General features: G+C 32.4%; 2 protein-coding genes across 5 annotated transcripts in view; both read right to left on the reverse strand.

Annotated features, from left to right (window-relative positions):
* The window catches only part of LOC128020240 (nuclear factor 7, ovary), a 257,606-nt gene that overhangs the window by 20,638 nt on the left and 219,572 nt on the right, over positions 1-17,396 (reverse strand). The gene's annotated exons all lie outside the window — the stretch shown is intronic.
* Positions 1,562-16,619, reverse strand: LOC128020237 (epidermal growth factor-like protein 6). 2 transcript variants are annotated; one of them, XM_052607018.1, is made up of 13 exons: positions 16,267-16,619; positions 13,718-13,812; positions 12,429-12,521; positions 12,035-12,154; positions 10,829-10,948; positions 9,748-9,882; positions 9,026-9,148; positions 8,313-8,375; positions 7,167-7,436; positions 4,202-4,264; positions 4,019-4,114; positions 3,080-3,342; positions 1,562-1,950 (listed from the first exon to the last, which is right to left on the reverse strand). In XM_052607018.1, exons 1-13 carry the CDS (start codon positions 16,335-16,337, stop codon positions 1,843-1,845), a joined length of 1,620 nt encoding a protein of 539 aa, XP_052462978.1. In that variant the 5' UTR covers positions 16,338-16,619; the 3' UTR covers positions 1,562-1,842. The 2 variants fall into 2 exon arrangements, with proteins under 2 accessions (XP_052462978.1, XP_052462979.1); XM_052607019.1 differs by lacking the exon at positions 8,313-8,375 and having other exon boundaries at positions 16,267-16,474.

Genomic DNA, 17,396 nt, shown 5'->3' on the forward strand with positions numbered 1-17,396 from the left:
TCAAAAATCTCTTAAAGGGGTGGTGAAATGCTATTTCATGCATACTGAATTTTTTAGACTGTTAAAGAGTTGGATTCCCATGATAAACATGGACAAAGTTTCAAAAATTAAGTTGTACGTTTGAAGGAGTATTTTGTTCCAAAAAAAACCTCTTCCGGTTTGTCACAAGTTTCGGAAAGTTTTTTTCGAGTATGGCTCTGTGTGACGTTAGATGGAGCGGAATTTCCTTATATGGGTCCTGAGGCACTTCTGCCGGAAGAGCGCGCTCCCGTATAGCAGAGCACTGAGAGCACAACAGACTTCACTGATCAGAGCGAGAGCGTCGCCAAATGTCACAAAAGAAGTGTGTTTTTGGTTGCCAGGGCAAGACAACCCTGCACAGATTACCAAAAGAGAAACAGCATTAAGGGACCAGTGGATGGAGTTTATTTTTACAGAGCATCAACGGAGTTGTGCAAGTGTTTTTGTTTGTTCCCTGCATTTCGGATTGCACGTCGTTTATTTCTTAAGGATAATGCAGTCCCAACGGAAAAGGGTCACGATTGTGTGTTGGAACCACAGGCGGTGAGTAAAACTGCTTCAAATATCTCTGTGTTGTTAACTTAGCTATCAGCGCGTAAGCACATCAAGTAAACAACATGCGATGTTGTCATCAAACTGCACTTTCCACATGTACAGCTTAAAAAAAAAAAAAAAAAGACGACATAAAGTGGAACTTAGTCATTTTCCAAAACCGCTAAGCAAATATATACAGTTTCAGTACATACCACATAGCATACTGCCTTTGCTGATGCTGCTCTTGTTAAATTTCAGCCTCTGGATCTGTTTCACAGCTTCAAAACGCTCTCAACGCAAAAGCTTACTGGCGCTCGTGATTCTTTAGCCCCGCCCACACGTCACGCCTCCAGCCGGTCGTGTTTTTCCGGGAAAAATCGGTACAGACTATCTTTCTCTTATAAATATAATAAAAATAAAGACTTTTTGGAGTTATGAAGGATGCAGTACTACTCTATAGGTACTCAAGATTAACAGGATATTGAGTGAAAACGAGCATTTCACCCCCCCCCCCCCCCCTTAATAGTTCTATTCAGAGAACCAAACAAAACAAGCCCTGAAAATTAATAAAAGAACGTTTTACTGTACATAGACACTTAAATATATTTAATTGTATTTGATTAATTGTTAATTGCATTTATTATACTTTAAATAACTGTAAAAGTTGTTTTATTTATGTTTTGGCCAGAGTTTGCATTGCATTTACTCAGTTTTGACCAGCAGGTGAGTTTCTCGCTTCGAAACAGTGAATACTTTTGCCAAGCAGTTGTTTCAATTGATTCAAAGCATTGCAAATGTTCATTTCTCTCATCAATTACAGCTGTTATATTCAATATAGTGTCTAACCAGTATTATGTGTAGACATTTATTTATTTTAAAGTATTGATTTATTTTTTAGAAAGAAGCAAAATATCACTACTGAACAAGCTCAGAGCTGATCTTCATTTCTTTATAGAGATAACGAGATACTGTCATCTTGACGATGTGTAAAAGTGTAAAAGAAGTGTAAAAATGCTAAATCTCTTAAAATATTTTAATGTAAAGCAAAATTTACAGCCATTATAATGTTACAGTGTTTATATAATCATACAAATAGTAACTGATATCTTCCTACAATCAGAAAACATAATGTCAATACTCAATACACTCAATAAATGTAATTTTCCTTATTTTCATGCAGGTTTGTACCTGCTTTTTCTAAAAGCTGGACAACAGCTAAATCTGTCTGTTGTTGTTGTTGTGATGGTTAAAAAAGGAACAAACTAAATGATATCCTTCATGGCTCTGCTAAAAGACGATGGTTTTATCATCCAAACAGGGTCCAGAGATCAGAGCCACATGATCCAGACCGATCTCTCCACTAACAGACTTCCCTCGCTCAGCCTCAAAGATGATCTGAAGAAACAGTCAACGGTTTACATTAATAAAGGTAATACGCTGGAGAATATTAAAGTAACAACACAAGATGTAGTTCAAATGACTACAGACTCTTTTCACCATTCAGTGAATTCAATGTGATTTTTTTTTTTTACTACACACTAATATGTAAAAATACAGCACAATATACTGTATTGACATGAAGGAATTTTCTGTATTGATTCTATTATTATTGTTACTATTTTTTTTACAGATGTTTTATCTGTAAATGTAATTTTGCACTGCATTGTGTTTTAGGGTTTAATGGAAATGTCCATTAAATTAATGGATAATGTCTGGGGGGGAAATTACCAGTACCTTTTTTTAGCAATTAGTTGTAAAATGTAAAAAAATGTAAATAATACCCATGTGAATATATACTTTTTAAAAATGTAAATATTAAAGCGATTAAAAACAGCAATATTTAAAAATACTAATCTTATTAGAATCGTATTATACTATTCTTATTTGTGTGTGTGTGTGTGTGTGTGTGTGTGTACATATACACATATGCAAATATATTATTTAATATTACTTATAATAACAGTATAATTAAATATAAATAAAATAATTTATAAAAAAATAAGTAAAATAATTCATATTCTCCTGTACACACACAAATATATGAATTGTATAATACTAACAGCTTATATTTATCAATTTATGTTTGGTGCTGCTAGTGTAAAATATATATATATATATTGTATATATCATGTTTTCCAGTACAAGAAATATGAGAGACAAAATTACTTAAGATAATAAATTGTTTCCTGAAGAGAAATGTAAATAAATAAATAAAATTAAGTGATTTAATGCTTTAAAGAAGGAAAATATCGGGGAAAAAATTATGTGTTTATTCTAAGCATAAACTGACTTAATTTTTTTATAAATTATTCAGTAGACAAGAATTAAGTAAATGTATCTCGCATCTCAAGTAAACCTATTTTCTTGATTTAAAATGTTTATTTATTTTCCTAGAAAACAAGACTAAAATATTTATTTATTTATTTTTTGCAGTGTGGCTAAAATATTACACACTTTGCAGTTTAAAGAAAACAATGTATTTGCTTTACAGTTTGTAAATCTCAGGTCAGGCTGAGTAACTTACAGCGTCTGGAGTGTTTTCTGTCCAGTTAATGGTGATCTTCTCTGACTGCCAGCTCTGATTGCGAGGGTTTCGTTTCTCCCAAACAGCGACAGCACTGTTGTCCAGCATCACCCGTAAGATGCCCATGTTCTGCCCTTGAATGCGGTAATCAAACGTCAGACAGAAACTGCTCTGACGCATAAAATCATCCAGCAGCAGCTTCATCCTCGCCTGCTCCTTCCTGTTCCCCACAGGACCGGAGAGGGCCAAGTAATATTCACGTCCTGCAGAACCAAAGACAAAGAGACACTATCAAGGTCTCTACATTTATTGGAATTGTTTGTGAATGTTTTTAGACTGTAGCAGTAAAAATATTGTAAATAAATATTGTAACAAACCATGTTATGCATGTTATGCAATACTTGTTTAAACAAAAAAAGTGTAAATATTTATTAAAAATTAAATATTAGTGACAAATGACACAAATAACAAAATGAACAAAATAACTAAATAATTACTAATATCAAAGCTATTAATTGTTTAATATCAGTATGCTATACTATGTACTATTAAATATATGTGTAAATTATATAAATTACAGTAAATTAATAGTACTTTTAGTATTTAACTTCAATACATTTTTATCTTTAAGTAGCTAAAATAAAAGTTTTTTTATAAATTAAATAAATGTGAAAAATACTGGATAAATATTAATATATTTGTATGTACACAAACATGTTAAATGTAAATTTACTATTATGTGTGCGTGTGTGTGTGTGCACATGATATTTTGTTTTATTTTATTTGAGGTCAATTAATGTATGTTTTGAGAAATATGGCCAATGTTTATGAGATTCAAACTGTAAGCTGTCAGTAGAGGTGAAACTGTCACAAGTGTGTCTGTGACTTCTGTTCATTTTCCCAGTGGACACATTTATTAATCCTCATGTGAGTCTGTACCGTTTTCATGATATTTGACAGTCCAGTCCAGATCGTCTTCATTATCCTGCACCCATTCACACGCACCGCGATCAAAGTCACAGTCCGTCAGGAATCCTGCTCAAGTAACATACAGCACTTCATCAGATCATCTGAATTATGGAAGACAAAAGTGTTTGGATGTAATCGGAAGAGTTTTCTTACTTTCCCTCAGCGGCGCGGCCTGGATCTCCTTCGGCTCTGAATCTGGACCAAACTCATCTGGAACTACAAACAGAAAAACACACGGGTCATAAAACATTAGTCTTCAGTCTCTGTCAAACGAAAAGAACAGACAGAAAACAAGCATGTCTGATCCAAAAACTGATCCAGCAACAGAAAACACAGCTGAATTAGATCTGCTTCTACTGAAGGAAATATCAGTGCTCATAGAGCGGTCAAACTTTATTGACAACAATTCTGACTATTATACAATATAAACGTAGGGAAAGCCACTACAGGAAAGTGAATATCTGTAGTAAACGAGAAGGATCGTGCGAGTGGACTCTTGTCTGCTCTCTCAGACTCTTCTGTGGGGTTTATTTGAGCAGACATGCAGTCAGACTAATAGAAAGAGAGAGAGCTGATGATGAAAGACTGTCAAACAGGTGTTCTGATGCAGTAATAAAAGGCTCCAGCTCTTCCGGATATTTCTCCCTCTGGGAAAGAGGGAAAAAGGGGAATTTCCCTCCAGAGCTCTTTTGTGTCTTGGGCTTGTCTCGTCCTGTCTGCTCTCGAACATGATCAGGGACTGAGCGGGATCCTGTCGGGCTTTCTGATTTGACTAGAGATTTAGAGTTTAAAGACCATCTCAGACACAATACCTTTCATACAAAAACAATGCATTTATGTTAAATAAAGTTATTTATTTTTTTTTTTTTTCTGCAGAGCTAAATGGTTGTATACCTTGGGCTTTAAATACATTTCCTTTTTTTTCTATTCTCGGAGTGTAACAGAATAGCACAGTTAAAGGAAGTGTAACTGATTTTAAGGCAGATTTCTCGTGCGGGTCACAGAGGGTCAGTGTGATTGATGGCTCTTCACTCATCTTTAGTGAGCTGTATAGAAGACTGCTGCTTACTCATTAGCCAACAGTTGGTCTTTTCCACCAAATCAGATGTTTTTGGGATGGCCATACAAGACTTCAGTTTCATTCATATGCAAGGCAATGCAGACCTGAAGCTTAGACTAACCCATTCGGCTCAAGACTAGATAAATGCATAAATAAATGAAATTAAAACTCTGCAGGAAATTTATTTAATTTGTTATTTAAAACTTAAAAGCATAAGCCTTATACACTCACACACACACACACACACACAAACACACACACACACACACACACACACACACACATATATATATATATATATATATATATATATATATATATATAGTAGTCAAGTCAACTTAAAAGAAAAGAATCATAAATGTTGCCAAAAATAAAAATACCCCCGCCCCATAAAACAAATAAACAAACAGTTAACATTTTATTTCAGTTAGTTTCAAATATATAATTATATATATACAAAAATTCAAAATTCATCCTTTAAATTCCCATTTTAAAATCAGACATTGCATTACCATGAAAATGGTACATTAATATGTTTTCAGTCATGAATTATAAAAATGTAGGTTTGTATCATGCACATTCAAGTCTATCTTCAAACAACTGAGTGACAGTTAAGGGTTCAACCAAAATTATAAATGGAAATGAAATATTAATATACAGTAGTTTACTTAAAATGAATAAATAAGTAGATAAAAAAATTTATCAAACCTCATACTTAATGGTCCAAAGTGTTATCAAAATATCATAAAACAACATTCATTAAAAAAATTTAAATGTAGATTTCTATTCATTATCATCATGGTGATGTGTTCTTATGTACTTCACACCTACATCTGTTCCCTTCAGACGAGTTTAATAAGCACTTATTCCAGTAGCACCAGTTATTTCCTCCTGCGCAGAAAAAAACCCTGGCACCGTCCTCCAAGCGCATGCAACACTGCTTCCTCTCACAGGGAGATATTAAGAGTGAAATATAGCTGTGGAATGGGAAACTACTCTCAGTGTCTCTGTCTGTACATGTAGTACAGTAGATATCCATATACAGGCTGTATTTGAGCTGCCAGAACAGATGAATGTGGTTCAGTCTCAGCATGCCCCGAATAATAACAAAAAAACTGAAAACTTTTGCAAACCTTTGCAACTAACTAAAATAAGATGAAGCACTAAAATAGCCAAAACTTGCTATTGTTAGAAACAACTAACATTAACAGAAATAAAGCTGAAATCAAATAAAAATATTAGAAAAATACTTTTCTATGCAGTGGTACTAAAATGACTTATAATAAATTTCTAAAATATTAACTATTTTCATTAACTGAAATAAAATTTAAAATTAAAATAAAATAAAATATAAGAAAAATATTTCATATATGAAGAAAACAAAATCTTGCTTTTTAAACAAACTAAATTTTAATGACTAAAATGACTAATATGGAAACATTACTGTTCATGTTGTAAGCTAAAAATTACAAAAAAAATAAAACAATTTTTTTTTTACTGAAACAGCTGAAATCAATAAAATAAAAATATTAGATGATAAACTTTAAACTTGAAAAAAACTTGAAAACTTGCCTTTGCAACTAACTACTGTACAGTTTACTTTGAGACTAAAATGACTAAAAATAAATTAAATAAATTAAAGCTTTGCATAATTGTAATAATAATAATAATAATAACATTAATTATAATAATGACCCAAAAAAGCATACAATTACTTAAACTAAAATTAATTAAAAAAATGATAATAAAAAAATTAAAACCTTAAATATCCTTATAACGATTTAATCGATGCTCTACACATGACTCTCCATAGATTAATTTTGTCATTTCAGTAACAGCAGTATCTCACAAATGTATTTCTGTGGTGATCCTCATTTTATTCTGTTATGCAGCACACCAAACCTGTGTGCAGTTATTAATGCCTCGCTCAGTGTGTCCTGCGTGTGTATATATCCTGTGCTGTGAGTGGACTCAGCACATTACTCAGTATATGTGCTCTTTAAATAGGACGGAGCGTGTCAACAGTGTAAAGAGGAGTATTTTTAGTGAGTCACTCACAGAAAGCGTCTCCTCTGGGGTTCAGCTCCTCGCCCTCCAGCTGGTTTCCCGTGTCATCTTCCTCCTCCTCCTCCTCCTCATCTTCTTCATCATAAAACTTCTCCTCCTCTGGAAACTCGGGCGTCTGTTCCGAAGGGCTGATGTAGACCTCGCTGTCGTAGTCGAAGGGCTGCAGGTGGAGTCGTGGAGATTCGGTCACCGCAGGCTCGGGGATGGTGTTGTCAAACTTTCCGCCCAGAATTCGAGTTTTGGAAGGGAAATCAGGAATAGCTGCAGGATACAGATGATGCAATTAAATGCACGAAAAAGCTAGAATGAAATATTTTATGCTGATGTCAGACTATATTCAGAAGTCATACAAATTCAGAAATGCATATATGGAGCTTGATAAATGTTAATTTGATTCATGCACTTGCAACGTTATTGCATTATTCATTTAATATGCATAATATACGCCAATACTTTATATATGTTCGGATATGCATAAAGCTTCTCCATGCAAAGTGCATCTCTCGTGCATGAAGCCATTCACAAAGGTCCATAATTAAATTGCATGGTAACACTTTGTCATTATATAAAATTGTTCAAACTTATATGTTTCATATATGTTTTTTTTAATTTAATATGTATTTCATAAATGGACATTTAATATATGTACATAGCACAGCATATAAGCTACCATTAACCAATATTAATAAGTGCTTTAAAATATATATTAATCATTGCTAATTTATGCTAGATAATGCTTGATTGTGATTGTGGTAAATACTGTGATCAAGACTTATATATATATATATATGATTACATGCATTAAATTAACTTTTAAATTTGAACTTGTTTTAAACAGTGGATTTTCCTTAACTTTAAATATAATCCAAATGAAAAATAAATGTAAATAAAAAATAATAAATTAGGTAATTTGTTAACAAATGAGATGTTTTCTGTAAAGTGTTACCAGTTTCATTTGCAAAGCATTAAATAGAGCTCTAGAGCAGAAGTTTCCTCTAACTGCTGATGTTTTCCATTTCGTTTTGTAACGGAAAACAACATTTTCAGAAATAACATGTTCAAAGATCAGAACTCAGAGGAAACATTTTTCTGCATACAGCCGTTAAACATTTGCTCTGCATCTCTGGACTTTCTCACCATTGAGAAACACATCTGTATTTCCTTTCTCACTTGCCCAGGATCTGTGATAAAAAGGCTTGACTACAAAAACACAAAGGATTCAGTTCACATGAGTTAAAATTATACTCAGAGGTCAAAGATCAGGAGATTTTCAGTTAAATTTAAAGGAATAGTTCTCCAAAAAAAATGCTGATAATGTCTTCTCCCTCAGGCCATCCAAGATTAGGATGAGTTCGTTTCTTCATCCGATTTGGAGAAATATATAATTGCAACATTGTCTCATCAATGGATGCTTCCTCCATTGAAAAAGACCTTCTCCTGTTGCCTCACATCAAAATCCAGCCACATATTTGTTTAGAGCTGTTTTCGCTTATGAATGCTGCCTGATCTGAACAGATTTCACTCCTGATTCAGATCAGACCACACTTTCACTGGAGGAAGTAACTGATATAACTGATATATATATATATATATAGGCACATTGTAGCATTTTAATTTTGTAAAGAAATTCAGACGTGCATTTCATTTTATATTTATATTATACAAAAATAATTTCAATCATCAAAGAATTTAAAGTCTTTAAGATCATAAGAAACATTTGTTTGGTCAGTGTGTCCAAACTCATCACTAATGTTTATTTAATCCAAAAGCAACAATTTTAATTTATAATACTGTCAATTATTCATGTAATTTCCCTGATTCATTGCTTTCAGGTTGATTTTGTCTCTCACCTGAACAATCAAATCCACTGCCACGGAAACCCTGCTTGCATTTACACTTGTAGGATCCATGAGTGTTGATGCACTCGGCGTGATGACTGCACTTATGTGTATTGGATACACATTCATTAATATCTGAAAAACATTATTTTGCATCAAATCATTTTTTTTTTTTTTACATTTCCTGAGCATCTTTCTCATTCTACATTAAAGAGCTCAGATCCATGAACCAAACAACCAGCTCCAGAAGAGTCACAATATAACATTTAATTTAAAGCAATTTTATATTCTTAAAAAATATTCTTTTTAAATTAGAAAATATAATAGTTTATATCTCACAATTCTGCATTTATATCTTGCAAATCTGACCTTTTTTATTTTAAAGACTTGTGAGATAAAAGGTCACAAATATATATTTTATTCATAGTAGAAAACAAGCTTTCATGAAGTTCAGAACAACCTCAAATTTCATACACTTAAAAACATAATGAAGAATTTACTTTGAAATAATGTTCACTCAGAAATTCATAATAATCGTCACAAATAATTCAAAATACATGGTGAGCAGTGCACTGAATTGTGAAATGTTGAAGTAGAAACACTGAAATAGTATTTTCTTGTAAAATGTGTTTCATTTACAACTTCAAAAAAATGTTTGCTCCCAGAATGTGACTGTCTCAATCTGTTATAGCATTCATTCAATCACAAAAGCAAGTTATGATGTTTATTCTTACCAACACAGTCATATTTTCCACTGACATATTTGAGATCGTAACCCGTCTGGCACTTGCAGTAGTAGCTTCCAAACGTGTTGGTGCACTGACGGTTGAACGGACACTGGTTTTTCCCAGTCACACATTCATCAATGTCTAAAAAACAAAATTAGATGATTAAGCATCTTGACTGTCTGCTTTCATTGATCCAAATTCCCACACCTTATGACCAATGAATAGCCATGATTTCTCCACCTGTTCTTGATAGCTAGCTAAGGAAAACAATTAGTAAAATACAAAAAATATTATAAACAATACATTCACAAACAAATTCTAGCTGATTAAATATTTTAGAGCAAAGCATAACTAGAAAAAAATATACTGACTATTGATTTGATTATTTTATGACAAGATTAATTTCATGAATTATCTTACAGTACTTAATATTTTGCTCTTGTTTTCCAGTATTTTTGTCTTGTTTTCAAGTACAAATATATAAACACTCATAAATAATTTACTTGAGAATATATTAAGTCTTGTTTTTTTAAATAAATAAATAAATATAATTAAAAAGAAACTTTAGAAAAATATAAAACTTTAGAAAAATAAATGCATGCAAAGGGAAAACAAGATTATTTTTCGGAACCCATTTTTCACCCAGTTTTTAAAGAAAAAAATATCTGGCAATGGGATTAGAAAAATACATGTAATCAATATATATATATATATATATATATATATATATGTGTGTGTGTGTGTGTGTATTATTATTATTTTTCTTCCAGAAAACAAGACTTAATGTTTTATGTTTTTTGCTTCTCAATAATCTTAATTTAGGAACTGAAAAAAGAAACACAGGTGATTTTTGGAGCAGTCATAGACCACCCAAAAAAAAAAAAAAAAAAAAAAAAAAAGAATATGCTAAATAAAAATAATAATACTAAAATAAAATAAATAAATATTTTTGCAGATAAATCAAATTTTAAAATTCTCTCATATTTGTTGGTTTTCTATGACATGAGATTTAACTCAGTAGATGTCAAGATCAAGTCATTACTGGACAACTTCATCTGTAGAGTGGGTGTCATTGAGCTGTTCTCACCCACACAGGTCTTCCCATCAGATCCCAGCTGCAGGCCAGGAGACGGACAGAGACAGCGGATCTCGCCCTGCACCTCCTCACAGCCGTACTGACAGTGAGCCACAGAACAGGTCCTCGAGTCTGCAATCAAACACATCCACAAACCCTCACATTTATATACAAGAAAAACTCAGATTTAAAGTTTGACTGAATGAACTAATGTACAAAAGTTGAAGTTAGCCTACATACAATGCTAAATAAATTCAACTATTAAGTAATTTAGTGTGTGCATCTTAAGTGATTAAACTGCAAAAATGTCAAACCTATGGGCTGTTGAACATACTCAGTTTGATCATCCATAATCCATTGTACTTTTTCCACATGCAAATAATTGTTATTCAGAATTAAATGTTTCAGCTCTATTTAATGTTTTAAGTCATCATGATGGTGATTAGTGTTCACTTTAATACGTTTATTCAATCAATTGTGCATACTTGTTTTGGAGCATCGAAATAATGTCACCTTTTTAGTTTGTGCAATTTCTTGATGCACATATTAAAGCAAACAAATTATTAAGTGTATTTGCATAAGATTTTGATTAATAATATGCAATATTAATACTCATTTAATGTCAGAATGATATCTTATTGAACTTTGATCCACTATAAGAACTTATTTTATGATATCTACATGAATAAATTAGGATTGCTAAGTTAATGAAACTTATTTTAATGTTTTCTTGAAGCACAGACCAACTTTAATTATAAAGATGACAACATTGTGACTTTTATATTATGAAACTAATAAATATAAACTGATACGTGTAAAAGTAAACTTAAAAAGTTTACCAGAAAAGACTCCCAAAAGAATACATTTTAACATCAATAATGTGCAATATTAATACTCTTTATTTACTTCAAAATTGTAGTTTATTCAACTTATGCAGTCTTGTATAAATTATAATTACTTTATGGAACCTTTTATTATGTCTGCTGAAAACTCAGAACAAGAACTTTATTGTTGTGAGGCTGGTTGCATCAAAGTTTTGAGTTTTTACAGTGTTTCTGATAACAATAAATCCTAAATGAAAACACAACGTTATTGTTTGATAAATATTGAACACATAGAGAATTTTTTTTTTTTTTTTTTTTTTTTTTTTTTGAGTAAATTCTTTTTGGGTGAACTATTGATTTGGATATTTGATTATATTGAAGCACAGTCACTCACTTGCGCAGGAGCCATCAGGCATCAGCATGTATCCATTTAAGCAGTAGCACATGTAGCTACCAAAGGTGTTCATACAGCGATGTTCACAGGGACGAGGCTTTAGACCACACTCATTCAGATCTGAACCCACAGACAGAAAGAGATCATTAATAAGCAGAACATTATTTCTCCTGCTGTATATAGCATATGTAATGTGTACAGTCTGGAAATTTACTCAATACATCAATGACCTACTACTATCAGTCCTTTTTTACTGTAAAATAATACTGATAAATACAAAAAAAAAAAAAAAAAAAACACAAAACAAAATTACAAAAAAAAAAAACTTCTTTGTAAAAAAAAAAAACTCAATTCAAAATATTAACAAACACTATATAATACCACTGGCACAAACCTTGACTACATGTTTTTCCGGTGTATCCAGGGAAGCACTTGCATTTGTTGGGACCTACACACTCGCCATGTTTGCATCCCAGGTCACACTGAGCTGGTAAAACCATTCAACAGCAGAGATATATTAGTAAAGGAAACAGCTCAGGTCAAATCCGCTCACAAAACCACATGTCTGGAAACCAAAGCCAACTGCTGTTCCTCCAGCTTTCCTCTCAAAGTTCAGTGTGGTGTAAAAGCACCAAACCACAGAAAGAATGAACATATCATATACGTTTGTGGATGGAAAATTCACCCAGTGTTTCTGTGTTTCTAATGACTACTCAATCACTGTATGGACACTTATATAATGATGATTTTGTGCCATAAAAAAAAAAAAAACAATTTGAAAAAAGTTACAAAATTAAGATGATTAGAATAAAGCCATAGCATTATGAGACTGAAGTCATAACAGTTTGAGGTTAAAATTAAAAGTCTCTAAAATATTATGACCTTATTCTCATATGGTTATTTTTCTTCTTATAATTTTAACTTTATTCTTAAAATGTTATGACTTTAATTTTGCAATGACTTTATTTTCATAATCTTAGATTATTTTTATGTGGCACTATATGAATCTTGTACACTTAATAAATAAATAAATAAATAAATAATTAAATCCCCAACTTTATTCTCTAAATATATTCTAAAATCCACAACTTTGTTCTCAAAGTATTACGACTTAGTCTTATTTTGCTATGATTTTATTATATCACTGCTAAAACTTTATTCTGGTCATTTTGATATCATCATCAAAATATTAAGATTTTAATTTCACAGTTCAGCAACTTTATTTTCATGAGTGTTACTTGTTTCTCACTATTGTGCTTTAAATATCATATAAGACTTTATTCTTGTATTTTTTATTTTATCATCAAAATATTACAACTTCACAATGCTATGACTATTTGTGTCCTTTTTACTTTATTATCAAAGTATTACAACTTTAATCTCAATGATACAACTTTGTGATTTTGACTTAAATCTCAGAATATTACAACTTCAGTTTCATATAAGAATTTATTCTCATAATAATATAACTTTATTAATAATATAACTTTTATAATAATATAACTTTATTAATTGTAATTTTATTATCAAAATATTTTGACATTATACTCAACCTATTACAAGTTTAATCTCGAATAAGACTTTATTGTCATTATGCTGTAACTTTGTTCTTGTAATCTTGCGTTTATCATTTTACATGGCACTAAAACGTCATTGCAGAATTGTATAATTTTCCTCATTTACCTTCACAGTGCCCTTTGCTGTTTTTCTTCCATCCATAACAGCACTCCAGTCTGCTGCCGTAACGGCAAACACCTGCCAAACTCTGACGACTTTGTCTTTAAGGAAAACATCAGAAACATATCAGCTTTACACAAAGATGTGGGGGATTTAGATAGAAATGCAATAAGATATGATCCAAAAATCACAATATGAAAGCAAAATAATGTTCTGTTTTGTTTTTCATAATACCAGACTGCCATGATTAGTGTATGTCTGGACGTATTAGGTTGTCAGAGGATCACAGGTTGCTCCAGGTGAAAATGAGCATTAATTTGAAGGTAAACAACTCACTTTGGTGACCTATGACCCTCCTGGACTAATTGCAGCTGTAAAAGCAGCAGAAATGTAGAAACACCCATGAAGATCCAGCAAGGATTTAAGCAGACGTGATGTAGGAACCTCTGCATTTATGACTCTTTAAGTGTTTACCAGATGCCTCTTACAGGAACCCCTAACATTTCCACTATAATTAAACCTTGTGCTATTCATGGCAATAACACATCAGCAGATGGATCAGGAGCTCCTTTCAAGCAGAGGTGTGTGTTGAGCAATAGTTAGCACTTAAACAGGCTTTCATAGACCTTTCCTACACCTGTAAGCGGGGTCGTCTCTGGGTTTTTGCAGTATCCAATGAACTTTTACTTCTTCAACAAATTTTCAGAATTTCTTTTTTCATTTAATAAGACATTGTCTTATATTGCAGCTGAAATTGAATTTGTTTTATAATCTTACATAACCACTGTTAATTTCCTGTTTATTAATGTAAAAGCTGCTTTGAAAATATCTGTATAAAGTGCTATAGTATTAAATGTGACTTGACTGACAGACCTCACACATTCAAAATTTGTGGCATTGAGTTTATCACTATTATATTTATTTTTTATTTTTCTTCCATTCTCCATCTTCTTTAGTTTACCGTTTTTGCAATAAAATTAATAGAACTGTTAAACAAAGTAAACGGGATACAAAATGTATAATAGCATTTGCTTTTTTTTATTAGTAGTAGTAGATCAGCACTAAACAATAATGTTTTCTCATTTACAGGATTCAGCACAGATACAGATTTATATCTATGAATATCTAATAAACATTTAATTTCAAAAACCTTGGAAACTCGAGAGAATAATACATTTCTGATAAAGGAACTATTATATAAAAAATATATAAATTAATTCCAGTATGTACTTGTCATGCATGTTATCTGTACTATTTTTAAATGAAATAGTGTGAAACCTTAAATATTTATATAAGCCATTCTCTTCTCTAAGACACCTGCATCAACCAATAAAAAACAATATTGGTCGACCACTATACAACTACTAATAATAAGAACTTAAGGCAAATTTAAATTTTAAAGTTTGAAAAAAACCCTAAAACAATTATGACTCATCCAGCACTACACAAATTATCGTCCAATGAGATGTTCTCTAGAATGAGCAAGCCCCTCCCCCTAATTCATCTGCCTAGCAACAGAAAGTCAACTAAAACCTATAGCAATATATGAAATAGAAACAGAAAAAAGACAAAACTGCTCTCATCAAGTGATCAACATGTTCTCTCTGGTTCCAGATGCTTGTTACTCTGTGTGCTTCTCACGTTGGTCTCTAAATGTGGACCGGGCTCCAGAGGGACGGAGCGAATCAGTGAACCGACTGAAATAAACTCTGTACAGCAGCAAATGGGAGCCAGTCGTGTGAACAGGTGGCTGGCGCTCATTACGGCCAAAATTAGCAGCTTATCATTGACCGACCAGCACCTGCAGCTTCACAAACTAACACAACAAAAGCCATTTACATGAATAATGCAGACATATTAACAAGCTTGTGCTTCATTTACAGCTACTTTTGTATTTAACATTCGATGATTTGATTCAATAGTTAACAGCCATTGAAGATGAGAATTTATTCAGTGACTTTTTGCTTAAAACATTAACAAATATCTGCCAATGAGCTAAGAAACCTAATAATGTTTTTAGTTTTAATGACATTTATTTTTCTTACCACATTAACTGATTTTTTTATCTTCTTTTAAGCATAAAAACTAAATTTTTGACCTTTTTTTTCAGAAATCATGACAATATCTTCTGTTGCTTGTTTATTTTTTGTTCACAGTTTATGCATTTAATATGGTTACAAAAGCATTGAAAACCAAATATTGACCTTTAATTAAAAAAAAAGGTTGCATTGGTCATAAATGTTTTTGCACATTAATAACGGTTGCCTTTTAACTAATGAACGATCTCATAAAAAAACATCCTACATAAGATCTCAATTGTTTCTCAGAGAAATCGGTGAGAATAGAAGAAGAAAATCCAACTTCTCAAATGTTACTCTTGAGAAAACACCTTGGTAATCTCACATGTGTCTCATCTGGAGATGCAGAAGAAATCTCAACAATGTTTAAAACTAAGTCTGCAATCAAAACTCAGAGCTCTCAGTATGAGCATTAACATGCTGAAGTTTTCTCCACAACAAAGGCTGTTTGATTTTAACCAGGAGAAGGACACTTGCCTGTAGTCTGCAGATCCTGAGGAGAAATAAAGCAGAAATGACAGAGCGCCGATCCACGTCAAATGTTTCATGATTTAAAACAGCCTTCTTTATGTCTACGCAGTCTTTCTCTCTTCTGTTTGCTTTCTCTCGTGTGTCTGCAGGATGAAGTCTGCAGCGTCTGTCCTCTCGTCTCGTGAGTGTCTCTCTCTCGTCTCGCTGAAATTCCAGAAGTCACTGCGTTGAGTGACAGAAGGGCTGGGAGTCTTTTGTGGGGGTGTTTCAGACGTCTACTCTCTGAAACTCAATCTTTGACATCTAGATTGACGGACTCAAGTCAAACAACTCACTTCATGCTCCGGGACAAAGAAAACCTGGTTTAAGAGAAATTCAGAGTGAAAGAAAACACTCTCTTTATTCATGAATGTGAATGGAAATACTGTAGCCACAGCACAGAGGAAGTTGAATTTACTTTATTGCAATTTAAAGAAAGTTTACACAGTCACAGTATAGAGAAATGGTTCCCAACCTTTTTCAACTCACGGCCCACACAACGAAACACATATGTTTGCGCGGCCCACTGCAAAAAAATAACTGACCCTGTTATTGTTGGGTTAATAACTTAGTACTCAGAAGCTAGATTGTTAAATGTCTTTATTGAATGAACCGGCAATGAATAGAAAATAACTCGTGTTGGCACCGCTTGGCACGAGAACTGTTGTTCTGTAGCATATGCAGCAAAAATATCTAAGATAAATTGGCAGGTTTATTCTTAAACCATTCAGCGAGCTCGAATAGTGAAAGCATAGTTACAGTTTAATATTTAATATTTAAACAATTAAAAAATAATAATCTTATTTAATTATATATATTAAATGATGTTGTTATATTATGACTTAGAAATGTTTACATATATGAACAATATTATTATTTATTTTAATAGCGTATTGATAATAGTGTATTGACTCAGTGTATCTCAGTGTGGTATGTGAACAGCTCCAGTCAAGACTGAAAAGCCCTGCAGAGAGTTGTGCGCTTAGCTGAGCGCATCTCAGGGTCTGCTTTCCCCTCTCTGCAAGACATCTACCTCAAACGCTGCAAAAGCAGAGCTGATAAAATCATCAAGGAATCCATCCACCCCAGTAACCATC

This window comes from Carassius gibelio, chromosome A9, assembly GCF_023724105.1.
Source record: "Carassius gibelio isolate Cgi1373 ecotype wild population from Czech Republic chromosome A9, carGib1.2-hapl.c, whole genome shotgun sequence".
Lineage (NCBI taxonomy): Eukaryota > Metazoa > Chordata > Actinopteri > Cypriniformes > Cyprinidae > Carassius > Carassius gibelio.